Below are 16,967 nucleotides of genomic sequence, written 5' to 3'. Positions count from 1 at the left end.
AGCGCTAAGGGAAATGCAGCCATGTTTACTATTGGCAGTGATTGCTACTACATGAAAGCAAAGACTTAGGAACTCTACGGCCTCAAACTATTCTTTTTTTTTTTTTTTTCCTTTTTTCTTTTTTTCCGGAGCTGGGGACCGAACCCAGGGCCTTGCGCCATAGGCAAGCGCTCTACCGCTGAGTTAAATCCCCAACCCCTCAAACTATTCTTTGAGGATGCCCGTGAAGTGTCCTATGCTTCTTACTGCCTTTTTTCAAATTCTGTGTGTCTGTGTGTGTGTGTGTGTGTGTGTGTGTGTGTGTGTGTGTGTGTGTGTGTGTGTGTGTGTGTGTGTGTGCGCGCACGCGCGCGCGTCGATTTTGGTGTGGAGTTATTTAGGTGGGGCTGGGACTTGAACCCAGGTCCTCATATATACTTAGGGTATAGGCTAACACAGACTACTCTTCCCTACCCCAATAAGTGTTTTACATAAATTCGGAAAGGAGGCAGATCTTATCTCATGGGAGCAAAACTGGGGAGGGTAGCAGAGCATAGTGGCTCTTACCTGTATCCCCAGATTTAGGCTGAGGCAGGAATGTTGCTACAAATTGGAAACCACCCTAGGAGAAAGAAAACCTATTAATGTTTGTTTGATTGAGACAGAGCCTTATTATTTAGCCCTAGCTGGCCTGGAGCTTGCTCTGTTCCTGTAGACCAGATCCACCTGCCCCTGCTGCCGGAGTGGTGTGTGCCACCATCCCCAGCACTGGTTGGTTGGTTTGATTTATTTTAGGTGGCTTTATTTCATGCATATGATTACTTTGCCTGCATGTTTATGTGTGCACCCTGTGTGTAAAGTATCCGTGGAGGCCCCAGAAGAGGATGTTGGATCCTCTAGAACTGGAGTTAAGAGTTGATAGTTCCCCCACCCCTGTGCGGATGCTAGAGATAGACTCTGGTCCTCTGGAAGAGTAAACAGTGTTTTGATTCGTTGTTTTGTGTTTTTTTTTTCCACAGTGTTCTTAACTGGTGAGCCCTCTCTCCAGCCCTCTAGTTGAATATTTTTAAGCAGGGTCTTACTCTGTAATCCAGGCTAGCCTCTAACTCCCACTACAATTCTCCTACCTCAGTCTCCTAAGTGATGGGATTACGGACCCAGGCCAATATGCCAGGTTCAACCCTGCATATAGCACCTAGCTTTCGTGGGCCCTTCTTAGTTCCTTTGGATCTCAGCTCCAGAATGAAAGGCTACATAGAGAAATTCAGTCCCTGAAATAAGATTTTCATAAAACAAAGGCTACAATCCATGACAGAGCTTCCCAAAGGTTATCCCCTAATGCGAAAAGTGGATCCTTTCCCTCCGAACTCCCTTTGCTCATCCTTGGTGTGCATTGCTTTGATAAACAGGATTTGCTTTCCTTTAGCAAATGTAGCCCAGTCTGAACTTGAATTCACTCTATACCAAGAATATCCTGGAACTCTTTTTTTTTTTTTTAATATATGAGTACACTCTCACTCTCTTCAGACAAAACAGAAGAAGGCATCATCAGATCCCATTATAGATGGTTGTGAGCCACCATGTGATTGCTGGAAATTGAACTCAGGACCTCTGCAAGAGCAGTCAGTGCTCTTACCACTGAGATTTCAAATTATTCTCTCCAGCCCTGGCCTTGAACTCTTGATCTTTTTGCCTATCTCCAGCACAAGGATTACCAGTGTGCACCACCATGCTGAGTTCATGTGATCCTGGGATGGAACCCAGAGCATCCTGCATGCTAGAAACACACTGTCAACTGGGGTCCATCTGAAGCCCCATAATTCATCCATTGTTTAATCCCAAGGCAAGCTCACAGTGTGTAGAATATGTTATATAAATAGTCCGTGAAGTGTTTATCACTGTGTGCTTACTGCTTTGCCAAGATGTAGGACTGTTTCGTAAAGGAAAATCCACCGATAAGATAAAGGGATAAACAGGGGACAAACAAGATGGCTATAGGGGATAGGTGTTTACCACCAATCCCAAGTCCCAGGACCCCCACATGGGGTGGGGACAGAAGGAGAGAACAGATACCTGCAAGTTGTCCTCTGACCTGCAAACCGATTCTGTATCATGGGCATGTCCCCACACATTCACACAAAATAAATGTAAGTAAACAAAATGGGGCATCCAGAAAAGAGCCTTGCAGAGGTCTCCACTACAGTCACCAAGAAGGCCAGTAGTCAGCTGGCCTCTTGCTTTTGGTGAACATGCAATCAGGGACATACCTCCTGTTGTTTAGAACCCAGGCAAACCCCAAAGTGCATGCTTCACAACGGGATACATCTGCAAGATCCATAAACCTCAGCTTGCAGTCGCCAGATCAGTCTCTCAGGTCAGGTCTCACTAAAGCAGAGGCTGGGCCAAGAGAGACACTGGGTACTCACAAGGAGGGGCCTGACTTCCTGGTATAAACGAAGCAAAGTCAGTCCAACCCTGGGGAGCCGAGACAAGATGTGAGGACGTGTGTGTCTTAACATAGGAACCACAGCCAGGTAGGGATTGCAAAGGTCTTTAACCCCAGCACTGAAGAAGCAGAGGCAGGTGGATCTCTGTGAGTTCGAGGTTTGCCTGTGGTACAGAGTGAGTTCCAGGACTACATAGCCAAGGCTACACAGAGAGACTCTGTCCCAAAAGAACAAGTTAAAATGTGGACTGTGGAAGACAAAATGAAAGAGGGTGAAGGCAGTTCATAGATGCTAAAGTATTTTTCCAGACTAAATATTCTGGCAAGGAGCTCCTACCTGAGTGGGATGATGTCATTAGGTGTGAAGGGAAAATAGGCCCAACGAATGAATAGAGAGCAGATGTGACTGCTTACTGTCCTCAGTACAACATCATGAGTGCTGGGGCTGGAGTATCAAGAGTCCCAGGCCAGCCTGGGCAACAGCCTGAAACAGTATCAAAATAATTCAAAAATCACTTTATGTTATTACTCAAGGGTGGAGACCTTTCCCCCAGTGAGGGCCTGGGGGCGTGGCTCAGTGGTAGAGGCTCTGCCTAGAATCCCCAGTGAGGGGCTGGGGGCGTGGTTCAGTGTAGAGCACCTGCCCACTATCCACAAGCCCAAGCACTGCAAGGAAAACTTAAAAATCAACCTCCTTTAGCCGTGCGGGGGCGCTCGTCTGCCATGCCAGCACTCAGGAGGAGCAGGATTTCAAGAGCAGCCAGGGTTGCAGTTTGACACTCTACCTCACAAAAGAGTCCTGGATGGATCCCTCAACTTTCTAAGCCTACATTCAGGAGACAGCCAAAAAGCCAGAAGGGCATGGCCGTGCACACTTTTAATCCTACCACACCAAAGGCAGACAAAGGGAGATCTCTGTGAGTTTGAGGCCAGCCTGGTCTACACAGCTAGTTCCAGGTTGACATAGTGAAACCCTAGTTCGAAAGAAAAGAGTAGCCCAAAGAAATGTCTTCTTTAGTATAAGATTGGGAACAAGGAGTTGGGCATGGTGGCGCATACCTTTGATCTCAGCACGCAGTAGGCATGCGCAGGTGAATACAGTTTGCCTGGTCTACACGGTGGGTTCCAGACCTGCCGGAGCTACGTGTACACGGTGAGACCTTATCTCAAAGGGCAAAAAGGAAAAGAAAAAGTGTGCCGGGGCGATGTCTCACCCATTAAGAGTGCTTGCTGCTCTTGCAAAGGACTCAAATTCGATTCCCAGGTCGCCCCACATCAGGTGCTCACAACCACCTAAGAACTCCAGCTTCAGAGAATCTGACATAGACATCTCGTCTCCAAGGGCCCCTGAACATATGTGGCATTAGCTCATACACACGTGCACACATACAAATAAATAAAAGTTAAAAAAAAAAAAATCTTCAAAAATCGCAGCCAAGAGGACGGCTACAGTATGGATCATGACCACTAGGTGGCGGTGCTTGCCCATCAATTTGGTTCCGTTTGCGACAAGGGAAACAGGCAGGGTTCTGAATGAGATTTAAAATTGCAGTCAGAAGCAGGGAGTGTGGCGCAGTGGTAACGTGCTCACCAAGCATATGCAAGTTCTTGAATTCTAACCATAGCCCCACCAAGGTAAACGTCTGTGGTCTTTGAAACAGAGTCTAATGTAGCTCCGGCCGGTATGGAACTTGCTATGCTGCTTGAACTCCTGATTCCCCTGCCTCCACCTCCTGGATGCCAGGATCACAGGCAAGCACTACCAAATCCAGTGTCAATTCTAAAACATATGTTTCGTTTATGTATTCAGAGATGGGGTGAATGTACACCACAGTATACGTGCTGAAGTTAGGAAACATCTTTAGGGAGTCACGTCTCTCCCTCCACTGTATAGGTTCCAAGAATGGGTTCGAGAAGTTCAGACTGAAAAGATATCTGTATTTATCCTCTGGGCCATCTCCCCACGCCACAATTAAAAGCTGTTCATAGACTTCTTTTCTTTTTGAAACAAGACCTGACTGTATGGCCATGGCTCGCCTGGAACCCGTTATGTAAAGCAGGTTGATGTGGAACTCAGTGTTCACCTGTCATTGCCCCTGAAGTGCTGGGATCAAGGCCAAATGGATGTCTCATATTGTCTATCCCAAACGCAACCTCGGTGTTCGAAATACTACTATGACAAAGCTGAGATGGTGGCACAAGCCTGTCTTCTCAGCCCTTGGGAGGCAGAGGCAGGAGGATCAGTTCAAGGCCATCCTTGGCTACATAGTGAGTTTGAGGCCAGCCTGGGATACAGGAGACCTTGTCTCAAAATCAAGCAGGGGAAGGAAAAGAGAAAATCAGTAGAGCCTATAACAAGGTCCCGGCTGCTGCGTAGTATGTTCTAATTTTTATTCAAGGTTCCCTGCTTTGTTCTCTGTTCCTTTCTCACAAAACTGTCTTTGCTACTCATAACATTTACTTCCATGAAAATTTAAAAGTCAACTTGTCAAGCAGCATTAATAAAAATCCCACTGGGTTTTATTATTTGAGATTGCATTAAGCTCCTGAGTTAATTGAGAGACACTAACTACGGCATTTCAACCTTGGGTGCTCCTACTCATGAAGGGCAGCATTCACAAGTGTCGCTAAGGGCGCAGGTCTGAGTGACCCTGCACTCTGATTGTTGCTAAACACTGTCCATGTTTCTTACTTTAGCCTTTTTTTTTTTTTTTTTTTTTTCTTTTTTTTTTCGAGCTGGGGACCCAACCCAGGGCCTTGGGCTTGCTAGGCAAGCGCTCTACCACTGAGCTAAATCCCCAACCCCTACTTTAGCCTTTCTTGCTGATAGTTATTTTTTATGAGCAATTGGTATCTCATTTATTACTTTTGAGACAGGGTCTCATTTGCAGCTCTGGCTGACCTGAAACTTGCTATGTAAACCAGGCTGGCCTTGAACTCACAGAGATCTCCTGCCTCTGCCTCCGAGTAGGGTTTATTTAATTTTAGGAGGGGCGTGCTCATATGTTCGAATGGAGTCCAGATGGCACCACCCACTTTGTGTGTCAGCTTCCTTCCCCCCCCCATTTTCATTTTTTTTTTTATTGAGGTTTCAAGATGGGGTTTCTGTGTAGCCCTGGCTGTCCTGGGATTTGCTGTGTAGACCAGGTTGGCTCCAACTCAAGAGATCCACCTGCCTCTGCCTTTCTGATATTGGGATTAAATAAGTGTACTACTGCCACCTGACTATTTTTAATAAATTAGGATATATTTACTCAGATATAGTAGCCTAAGTCTTTAATCCCAGCATTCAGGAGGCAGTTGGATAGACCCTGTCTCCTGTGACCTTGACATAGGGAGGACGGGAAGAAATGGGGATCAGTTGGGCCATGTTGTCCTCCTGAGGTTCTTTATCTCCCAAGTGGAGATTTCAAGAGCAACACAGATCTCAAGTTCAGAGGAATGGTCTAGACCAAAGACGAGTACATCAGCAGTTTGGGTGCTTCGTTTGGTTTGTTATTGTTTTTTTTGAGACGGGGTTTCTGTGTAGCCCTGGCTGTCACAGAACTTGCTCTGTAGATCATGCTGGCCTTGAACTCTGAGATCCACCTGCCTTTGCTTCCAGAGTGCTGGGATTAAAGGCCTATACCACCACCCAACACAGAAATGATATTTACTAACCCTGAAACTAGGTAAGATAAGTGAAGGACTGAGGCAGGCAGCAAAGAGATTCGAGGCAGAAAGTAGGAAATGTTGCAGCAATCTGAGAGTGGGGAAGAAAGGACTTGAGTGGGAACCAGAACAGCGACCAAGCACGGTGCCCTGCTTGACACAGACGCTGGGAATCCAACTCTGGTCTTCTGAAAGTACACGACCAGAACTTAACAGCTGAGGCCACTTCTCCAACCCCCTTTCAAGTAAATTTTAAAGCAAGAAACTGAAACTCTCATACAGTGGGACTGGAGAGATGGCTCAGCGGTTAAGAACACTTGATGCTTTTGCAAGGGACACAAGATCAGTTTCTGGCATCCACACCATCTATAACTCCGGGTTCAGAGGATATCATGACCTCTTCTGGCCTTTCCACGCTGCATGTGCACTAGCTGACAAAATACTTAAAGCAGACGGTGCCTTGGGAATAGCTCCCGAGATACGCATCCACACAAACACATGAACATATAACTGACATAGGCCTAAGAAAATTTTAAAGGAAACGCAATGCCTAGGGGTGTGGTGGCACATGCCTTTAATCCCAACACTCGGGAGACAGAGCCAAGTGGATCTGAGTTCGAAGCCAGCCTGGTCTACAGTGCGAGTCCCAGGGTAGCCAAGGTTACAAAACAAACTGTCTCGAAAACAAACAAAAACTGGATACTGAATGCCTGCGTAAGTAACACTTGAGGTGTCCTCTTGCCACCACATGCACACACCCGCGCACAACCAAGTTTTTAAAAGCTATGTCTACCAAGAAAGGCCATGCACATTCAGGGGAGGCGTGAAGACACGTGCAAGCCACGCACCCCAGCTGGCAGCCTCGCGGAAGCCGTGCTGAAGCGCACCGGAAGTGGCCGTCCCCATTGGGGGTGCTTCGGACAGGCGCGGGAAGCCGACCTTCCAGGAAGCAAACAAAGACAAAAAAAAATTAAAAGAGAAAAAAACTAATAAAGACGAAAAAAGGAAAGGGAGCGTAAAGAGGCCGGTGGAGAGGAGGCGCCTCTGCCCACGCTCCCTCGCCCCCCGTGCTCCGGTCGCCTGCCCAGGGCCGCTGCGCACGCGCAACCCAGGCTTCAGACCCCCGCTGCGGCCCGCACGGCAGGGCCTTCAGGTGCGTATCCCGCCGCCGCTTCCCTCACAACTTCCGCTTCCGGAAGTCCCCCGGGGCAGAGACAACTCTCGGGGCGCGTGGCGGAACCTTCAGGCGCCCGATGGCCAGCTCCGAACCCCATTTTGCGCACCGAAAGCAGGCCCTGAAGAGTGGGGGTGGGGTGGGGAAGACGCGCCGTTAGGCGACCTTTGCACGCAAGGCGCGCACTGAAAGCTCTCTTTTGATTGGTTGTGACGGGAGTGAGGAGGCGGGAAAAACTATTCCCCCTGCGTGCCGAGGTCACGCGCCACCTGACGTACCTGCGCTGTGTGTAGAAATACTTGATTGGTTAGGGGAAGAGGCGGGGCCATCGCGGTTGCCTAGTAACGGTGCTCTGGCTCCGTCTTCGCTGTCTTTCCTTGCTTGTTGGCTTCAGGATTATGGGGAACATCTGGTTTTCGTGGCGGCCAGGGGCTTAGGTCTATAAGGAAAGTGGAGGCTTGTGAATGGTCTGTTTGAGAATACAAAGTGACCTAAGGCCGTAACACATAGTACAACAATCAAAATAAAAAAGCCAATGGTCATTAAACCTGAAAAAAAAAAGTTTAAAATTTTTAGTAATTTTAAATTTTAAAGTAAAAATTTAAAAATAAAATTTACTTCAATAATGCATTTAACCTATTACACCCAAGACATTCTAGCATGTTCACTCAGCATAAAGAAACAGAAATGAGCCAGCAGCAGTGGCACATGCCTTCAGATGGATCCCTCTGAGTTCAAGGACAGCCCGTATGTAGCAAGTTCCAGGCCCGCTGGGGCTACACAGTGAGACTAAACAGATTATAGCAGCTTTATTGAGATATAGGAAAAATCACCCTTTAAAATATAATGCAAGTCAGAAAAAGAATTCCATCCAAAGTAAAGTGAAAACAAAATAAAATAACAAAACATAACTCAAGCTTAGAGCAGAAACTCAAACGTGTCAGTCAGCCCAGCATTGGGGATACTGGGGCTGGAAGATTTCAGAGGGTTACAGGATAAAAGTATGGAGCCAGGTAGTAGGTACTCCTTTAAAAAGAAAGAGGAGGGGTGGGAGGGAGAGGGAGAGAAAGGAAAGAAAGGAAGGAAGAGAGAAGGAAAGGAAGGAAGGAAAGAAAGAGAAAGGAAGAAAGATGGACGGAGGAAGGAGAGGATGCTGAAGAGATGGCAGTTAAGAGCTTGTACTGCAAGCTGGTCATGGTGTCGTACACCAGGCAGATCTCTGTGTGTTTGAAGCCAGCCTGGTTTACAGAGCAAGTCCCAGCACAGCCAGGGCTACACAGAGAAACCCTGTCTCGAAAAATCTTGTACTGTTCTTACAGAGGACCGAGGTTCAATTCCCAGCACCCGTTTGGAAACTCAGAATCACCAAAACGCATAAATCAGTTCCAGGGCATCCAATACCCTTCCCAGCCTCCTCCATCACCAGGCATGCACATGGTGCACACATAACCGTGCGTGCAAAACACTCCTACACACACACACACACACACACACACACACACGCACACACATATACATTTTAATGGAGGAATTGACAGAGCATCCCACCACTATCCACAGGTGTCCTGGCTGCTGACACAGTGGCCTGGCTGCTCCTCTGGCTGGCTGGGCTCTCCAGTGCTTGCTGACATAGGGGCCATTTGTTCTGAGACTTCTTTAATACCAGTGAGGTTTGGAGGCTGCTTTGAGGTCTTGCAGACCTGCCGGCTCCCAGTTAAATATTACTGCCCCCAAAGGACATCTTGTGGATACATTTGAGTTGCCTTCGCTGTGAGAGACGTAACAGAGGCAGGGGTGCTGTCCGGGTGTTTTCATGCAGATGCCTATAACTATTTGTCCAAAGACTCTGAGGTCTTCATTTATAGCCCCAGGATGCAAGGTGTTTTGCTTGGTTCCAAGCCTTTTGTTTTGGGTTTTGGTTTTTTTGTTTTTGTCTTTCTTTTGTACACTATGGTGTCACCTGTCACACAGGCAAGATAGAGACACCCTGATTGTGGTCAACAGCTCAGATGTGCTGTGACCAAGTGTTCTAGATGTTTGAAATGTGGTGCTCAGTTCAGAGGAGCAGCTGCTCATGCTTTGAAGACTGAGGAAATCTGCCAGTGGGGCAGCTCGCAGCAAAAATCAATACATAAGGGCTAGAGACATGGCTCAGTGGTTAAGAGCACTGACTGCTCTTCCAGAGGTCCTGAGTTCAAATCCCAATAACCACATGGTGGTTCACAACCATTTGTAATGGGATCTCATGCCTTCTTCTGGTATCTGAAGTCAGAGACAGTATACTCACATCAAATAAATAAATTCTTTTAAAAACATCACTACTTAAGGATGTGACCCATCAGTTCCAGGGAGCTGACTGCAAACCTCTCCGGTATGTTCTGTAACTCTGCTTTTTATAGTCCTGTGTTCTCCTTTGACCCTTATAGCTGCTTTCAAACACGGTTCTTGTTCACTGTAAGTTTTACACAGTTAATTGCTTTCCACGAACCTAATTAAAAAAGACCTCTTCATTTATAAAAAAAAAATAAAAGAAGGTTCTGGAGACTTGGCTCAGAAGTTAAGAGCGCTTGCTGCCCTCGCAGAGGACCCATAACTCCAAGAACCCATATCAAGGAGCTCAAAACCCCTTGTAACTCCAGATCCCAGGGACGTGAAGCTTTTTTTTTCTGGCCTACATAGGCACCTGAGCACGCGCGCGCACACACACACACACACACACACACGGACACACGCAAAATATGCACATTTAACTAATCTTTTTAAAGTAGAAGACTAAATAAAACACGTTTTGCCTCTTGTGGATGACACCACTGTGTTTATTTCTGTACATTCGGTGTGGGTGTTTATTTTTGGATCCCCGTGGGCGTTTCCTAAAGAATAGAGTTGCTGGGTCAAGCTTTGTGGGTGTTCTGTTCTGTTGGTGTTTGTTTATACTTGGGATTGAGCCCAGACTCACGGAGCTACAGCAGCAGGCTTATGTTCCGTATTTTATATAGACTTGCTTATTTATTTGGGTTTCTCAAGACCGGGTTTCTCTGTGTAACAGGCCTGGCTGTCTTGGGACTTGCACTGTAGACCAGGCTGGCCTCAAACTCAGAATTCTGACTGCCCCTGCCTCCCAAGTGCTTGAGATTAAAGATGTGTGTCAGCATCACCTGGCTATGTTTTATTTATTTTTATTTTATGTATCTGTGTGTTCTGCCTGCCTGTGTGTCCGTGTATCATGTGCCTGCAGTGCCAGCAGAGGCCAGAAGAGGGCACCTAATCTCCTGGAACTAGATCCAGATGGTTGTGAGTTGCCTTGTGGGGTCTGAGACCTGAAACTGGGTAAACTGAAAGGCCCAAGAGCAGCAGGCGCTCATAACCACAGAACCATGGCTCCAGCCCCCAACTTATTATTTTGGGACAAGGTCTCCATAAAGTGTTCATCCTGTCCCATCTTAGCCTCGAGAATTGCTGGGAGTCCAAGGTTAGACCACCATGCATAAATTATTTATTTTCAAGACAGTCTTGGTATGTAGCCCAGGCTGGCCTTGCTGACCATCTCCCTTAGTGCTAAGATTATATATAGGTGGCTGACTATCTTGCCCAGCTTCCTAAAGAATAAAAGTTTGACAAGGTGCTACAGAGATGGCACGGTGGGGTGAAGCCGATTGCTGTTAAGCCTAATGACCTAAATTCGACCCACTTGGTGTAAAGAAAGACCTGAGTCCCTCCATCTTGTTACACCCCTCCTACCTACAGTTCTCAGATTGCATCACTTACTGTCACACATGGGCTTTTGTCTGGTTGTTCAGTGGCGGTTTTTTTGTTGTTGTTTTCTGAGACAGAGTTTCTCTGTGTTGCTCTGGCTGTCCTGGAACTCACTCTGTGGACTAGGCTGGCCCATCTCTGCCTCCTCCAGAGTGCTGGGACTAAAGGCATGGGCCCCACCACCACCACCACCGCCCCGCCCCCACCTACCCACCCACCGGCTCATCACATCCGGTTTTAGCTGGAGGTGTGGCAGATAGAGACGGAGGGCTGAAGGGCTTTGTTCCAGCTCCAAGAATGTTACAGAGTTGTCATAAAGATCCTAGGCCAGATACGGAGGTGACAGTAAGTGACTATTAAAAGGCAATGAAGATAGCCCAAAGAAAGCTGTCTTCTTGACCAGAGGCCATAAAGTAACCCGCTAGCTTCCAGCTATACATAGAGCACTTCAGGCTAGCTGCAATCCACAAGGATTCTTCGTCTACCTCAGAAATGGCCCTGCCATTGCCGAAGGCATCCAGAGGCAGAGGAGAGGTGGGAATACGTACCAGACATCCTGCATATTAGAGATTTACATTACAGTTCGTAACAGTAGCGACATTATAGTTCTGTACTAGCAACAGAATGATTTTATGGTTGGGGGATCTCCACAAAATGAGGAACTGTATTACAGGGTTACCTTATTAGGGAGGTCAAGAACACTGAGCTAAACTGAAGGGTGGATCTGTGTTCTAATGAAACTGGATTTTGTTTTGACTTTTTATTTTAGATTTATTTATTTATTATATATAGGTACACTGTTGCTGTCTTCAGACACACCAGAAGAGGGCATCCGATCTCATTACAGATGGTGGTGAGCCATCACGTGGTTGCTGGGGTTTGAACTGATGACCTTTGGAAGAGCAGTCGGTGCTCTTAACCAGTGAGCCATCTCTCCAGCCCTGACTTTTTTTTTTTTTTTTTTTTTTTTGAGACAGAGTCTCATTGTAGTCCAGGCTAGGTCTGAACTCTGTAATCTACTATGACCTTGGCTTCTGATCCCCCTGCTTCACCCTCCTAGGTGCTGGGATTCCAAGAGGGCGCTACCTACTTGCCTGCCTGCCCGCTTGCCTGCCTGTCTGCCTGCCTGTCTGTCTGTCTGTTTTCCATGATGAGGATGGACTCCAGACACCAAGCACGTTAACCAAGAGCACTCTAGCGACCAAGCCAAAGCGCAGCCCTATAATCTTCAGTAAAGGAAACGTTAATTCCTCTGTAAAGCCTGTGATCTAGTTAAATGATGCTGGTCCTTTGCATGTCAGTACAAAGCCCTGGGAGATGATATTCTGTGGGCTCACTTAGAGCCTGGTGTGGTCAGTTTCACTGAGTTTGGTAGTACCTGTCTTTAATCCCAGCCCTCAGCAAGCTGAGACAGGAGGATCATGAATTTGAAACTAATTTGGGCTACAGCATAAGGAGACTTTTTTTCAAAAGTAATAATAAAAGTAGTCATGGGGCTGGAGAGATGGGTCAGTGGTTAGAGCTCTTGCTGTTCATGCACAGAGCCTGAGTTCTGTTCCCGGCATCTAAGTCAGACGTTCAGAACCACCTGTCACTTCTGCTTTAGGGAACTGAGATCCTCCCCTGGCCTCTGGAGACACCCCTCACATGCGCGCGCTCTCTCTCTCTCTCTCTCTCTCTCTCTCTCTCTCTCTCTCTCTCCCCCCCGACACACACACACATTGTTTTTAAAAAGAAAACTGGCAGGCCGATGTGGTGGCACCTGCCTGGCATCCCAGCACTTGAGAGGTAGAGACAGAAGGAGCAGGAAGTCAACTTATGTAGCAAGTTCAAGGACAGTCTGAGCTACATGAGACCTTGTCTGGAGAGATAGGAAAAAAAAATCTTCAAAAAGTTATCCTTGACTTCCATGTGTGTACTCTGGTGTCCGTGCCTATACACAAATGCGAAATGAATGATTGCATTTTATTCAAAAGCCGTCTTTAAAGAGTCTTATTTACTTGTTTAATGTATCAAGTGCTCTGCCACATGTACACCTGCAGGCCAGAAGAGGGCATCCGATCCCATCACAGATGGTTGTGAGCCACCATGTGGTTTCTGGGATTTGAACTCAGGACCTCTGCAAGAGCAGTCAGTGCTCTTAACCTCTGAGCCATCTCTCCAGCCCCAATAAAAGCAATATCAAGAAAGAAAAGTTTCAGCCAGGCAGTGGTGGTTCACACACATCTTTAATTCCAGCAGGAGAGCTCTGAGTTCGAGGCCAGCCTGGTCTACAGAGTTAGTTTCCGGACAGCCAGGGCTACACAGAGAAACCCTGTCTTGAAAAACAAAAGAAAAGGGAGGGAGGGAGGAAGGAAGGAAGATTTCCCTGCCTCCTGTGTTGTTATATACAGTATACAAATAGAACATAATAAAGGAGACACCATTGATTTTTTTATTCCTGCTTGATACAGAATTGATGCCAACCAGTAATCCCTGGATCAGCCCCTCTCAACACCTGTCTTTTCTTTCTTGTCAAAGACCAAAGTTTTCAGCCAAGCATGGCGGCACGTGTCTTATTTTCTCAGCAGTTGGAAGACGAGGAAGGAGGGTCTGAAATTCAAAGGCACCCTTGGATGCATAGTTCCGTGTCAGTGTGGTGGGCTGAGAAGACCCTTTTGCACAATACAATAAAATACAACATAATAAAACGTCCGGGTGTGGTGGTACGTTCTTTAATGCCAACACCCAGGAAGAGAAGTAGGTAGATCTTTATTTTAAGGCCTCCTTGCGTGGTCTACAGATTGAGCTCCAGGTCAGCCAGGAACTATACTATGAGACTCTGTCTTTTAAAAAAAAGATGTGGGGGTTGGGGATTTAGCTCAGTGGTAGAGTGCTTGCCTAGCAAGTGCAAGGTCCTGGGTTCGGTCCCCAGCTCCAAAAAAAATAATACTAAAGAAGTCAGCAAGAGCTTTTCTCACAATAGAGTTTCACAGAGCTGTGGGAGCTGCAGGTTGGGTAGGGTCTGGGTATCATACAAGGGCTACCTCATGTCTTCAGTGTCCTAAGGATGTCTTTTTCTTTTTTTTTTTTTTTTTTTTTTGTTTTTTTTTTTGGTGTTGGGGGCCCAACCCCGGGGCTTTGCCCTTTCTGGGCAAGGCGCCCTCCCCCTGGGCTAAATCCCCAACCCCCCTAAGGATGTCTTACCTCCTCCCAACTTCTGTCGTCTCCATCCCGCACCAGCCTGGGCACCCGACCTTTAAACCGCGATGGACCCTCCGTTCACACCCACAGAGCTGTCATGTGATCACAGGAACACTGAGAATCCCCACCGCTCACTTCCTTTCTCTCCTATACAGAAACAATGGCCCAAGTAGCAGTGTCCACCCAGCCCATGGGCAATGAGTCCTCAGACGGCAGGATGGTGGTGACGTTCCTCATGTCTGCCCTGGAGTCCATGGTGAGAGTCTGTAGCTCTGCGCGTATCTCGGACTGTTGCTGAGCTGAAGGATGGTGACACACTTCGTGTCACTTCTTTGTAACACCCCTCGGGTCTGTATGAGGGTGTCTTTCTGTGCAGTGTGGTGGTGCATACCTGTAAACCCCAGCACCTTCGGAGATAAAGAGGGTTAGGAGTTCAAGGTCCCCAAGGGCATGAGTACGGGTTGTTTTGACTTTTTTTTTTGGTTCTTTTTTTCGGAGCTGGGGACCGAACCCAGGGCCTTGTGCTTGCTAGGCAAGCGCTCTACCACTAAGCTAAATCCCCAGCCCCTGTTTTGACGTTTTTACGTGTATTTAGTGGATGGGATGCGTGCATGGCATAGAATGCACCGGGAGATTAGAGGACCACTTTTGGGAAGCTGGTGTTCTCTTGCCATCACATGGGTCCCGGGGATCAAACTCAGGCTCAGGTCATAAGGCCATCCACTGGGACATCTTGTCCCCGGAACATAGTGAGCTAATGGCCAGTATGGGACATGTGAGACCATCCTCTTCACCCCCTAAAAAAGAAGAAAGCTAGAAATACCTGCCCTAAAGACCACCGAGTGGGGATGGATCCATTGCTGCACTTAACAAGCACTAATGGGGGTTGGGGATTTAGCTCAGTGGTAGAGACCTTGCCTAGCAAGCGCAAGGCCCTGGGTTCAGTCCCCAGCTCCGAAAAAAAAGAAAAGAAAAAAGAAAACAAACAAACAAACAAACAAAAAAACAAGCACTAATGGCGGGTCTCGGGTCTCCTGCATCCAAGCCCCTTCTAGACACTGAGTACAACCCATGAGGGCAGAACAGGCCCCCTCGCAGGCCTTCTAGCCTGTGTCTGCGTGTTTCTGTACGTAAATATAATAACCAGAAGCGGGGCCCGTAAGAGGGCTCAGCAAGAAGAGGAGCTTGACACCAACCGTGACTATCCAAGTTCAAGTCCCAGGACCCAGAGTACAGGAGAGAGCTAACCCTCGCAACTTGTTCTCTGACCTTCCCATGAGTACCGTATGCACACACGCACACATGCGGGCACATGCACACAGACACACCATCTGATGATCACTCGCAATAATAAAATAAAAATATGGAGGATGCATAAGGGAGAGTGGGTGACTAGTTTGGGGGTCTGAGATAAAGTCTCTTAGCAGTAGTTGTCCCCCATTTTTTGCCTAGTTTTTTTTTTTTTTTTTTTTTTTCGTAGCGGGGGACCGAACCCAGGGCCTTGCACTTGCTAGGCAAGTGCTCTACCACTGAGCTAAATCCCCAACCCCATTTTGCCTAGTTTTTTAAAGACATATTCTTGTCCAGCCCATAATGACCTTGAACGTGCTATATAGCAGAGGCTTTGATCCCCCTGCCTCCCCCTCCAGAGCACGGGGATCACAGTCATGACTTCTTTCTTGTCCTTGAGTTTTCCTTCTTTCCCTCCAGTACGGCCCCTAAGCTGACCTAACCAACTCTAGGCCTGCGTGTGTAGAACCCACCCTTGTTTTGCATTTCCGTTTCAGTGTAAAGAGCTGGCCAAGTCCAAGGCGGAGGTGGCCTGCATCGCTGTGTATGAGACGGACGTGTACGTAGTGGGGACGGAGCGAGGCTGTGCCTTTGTCAACGCCAGACAGGATCTCCAGAAAGACTTTGCACAGCACTGTAGGTGGCCAGGGTTGTACCCTGTCATTGTCCTGTCTGATGCTGTCTGTCTGTCTGGTTGGTTGGTTTTTATATCAGGTCTTGAATTTAGCTCCTCACAATGCTAGGCAAATACTCTATCTCTAAACTGTATCCCCAGGGACTAGAGAGATGGCTCAGTGGTTAGGAGCACCAACTGCTCTTCCAGAGGTTCTGAGTTCAAATCCCAGCAACCACATGGTGGTTCACAACTATCTGTAAAGGGATCTGATGCCCTCTTCTGGTGTGTCTGAAGACAGTGACAGTGTATTTATATACAAAATAAATAAATAAATCTAAACTGTATCCCCACTTTTATTCTCATATTTCACTCTATAATTATTTTTTGAGACAGGGTCTCACTATGTAGACCTAGTGGGCCTGAGATTTACTGTGTAGACCAGTTTGGCCTTAAACTCACAGAGATCTTCCTGCCCCTGCCTCCTGAGTGCTGGGCTTAAAAACATGCACTACCATGCCTGACCTAATCATATTGATTTTTTTTTTCTTTTCTTTATTTCGGAGCTGGGGACCGAACCGAGGGCCTTGCGCTTGCTAGGCAAGTGCTCTACCACTGAGCTAAATCCCCAACCCCTATCATATTGATTTTTTATTGTTCATTCTAACATCATGTGCATTGCATTTATTGATTTTTTTTACAAAGATTTAATTTATGTATATGAGTACACTGTAGCTGTCTTCAGACACACCAGAAGAAGGCATCAGATCCATTACAGATGGTTGTGAGCCACCGTGTGGGTGCTGGGAATTGAACTCAGGACCTCTGGAAGAGCAGTCAGTGCTCTGAACTGCTGAGCCATCTCTCCAGCCCTGTTG

General features: G+C 47.2%; 1 protein-coding gene across 1 annotated transcript in view; it reads left to right on the top strand.

Moving 5' to 3' along the window:
• The first annotated feature begins 6,906 nt into the window (after nt 1-6,906).
• LOC116885555 (general transcription factor II-I repeat domain-containing protein 2) overlaps nt 6,907-16,967 on the top strand; it is a 34,979-nt gene continuing 24,918 nt past the window's right edge. The window contains exons 1-3 of the mRNA XM_032886847.1: nt 6,907-7,229; nt 14,342-14,442; nt 15,974-16,112. Coding sequence (XP_032742738.1) covers nt 14,347-14,442; nt 15,974-16,112 — 235 coding nt within the window. The 5' untranslated portion in view covers nt 6,907-7,229; nt 14,342-14,346. The remainder of the gene's footprint in view (nt 7,230-14,341; nt 14,443-15,973; nt 16,113-16,967) is intronic.

This window comes from Rattus rattus, chromosome 16 (genome assembly GCF_011064425.1).
Source record: "Rattus rattus isolate New Zealand chromosome 16, Rrattus_CSIRO_v1, whole genome shotgun sequence".
Lineage (NCBI taxonomy): Eukaryota > Metazoa > Chordata > Mammalia > Rodentia > Muridae > Rattus > Rattus rattus.
This window is presented reverse-complemented; position numbering and strand designations above follow the sequence as displayed.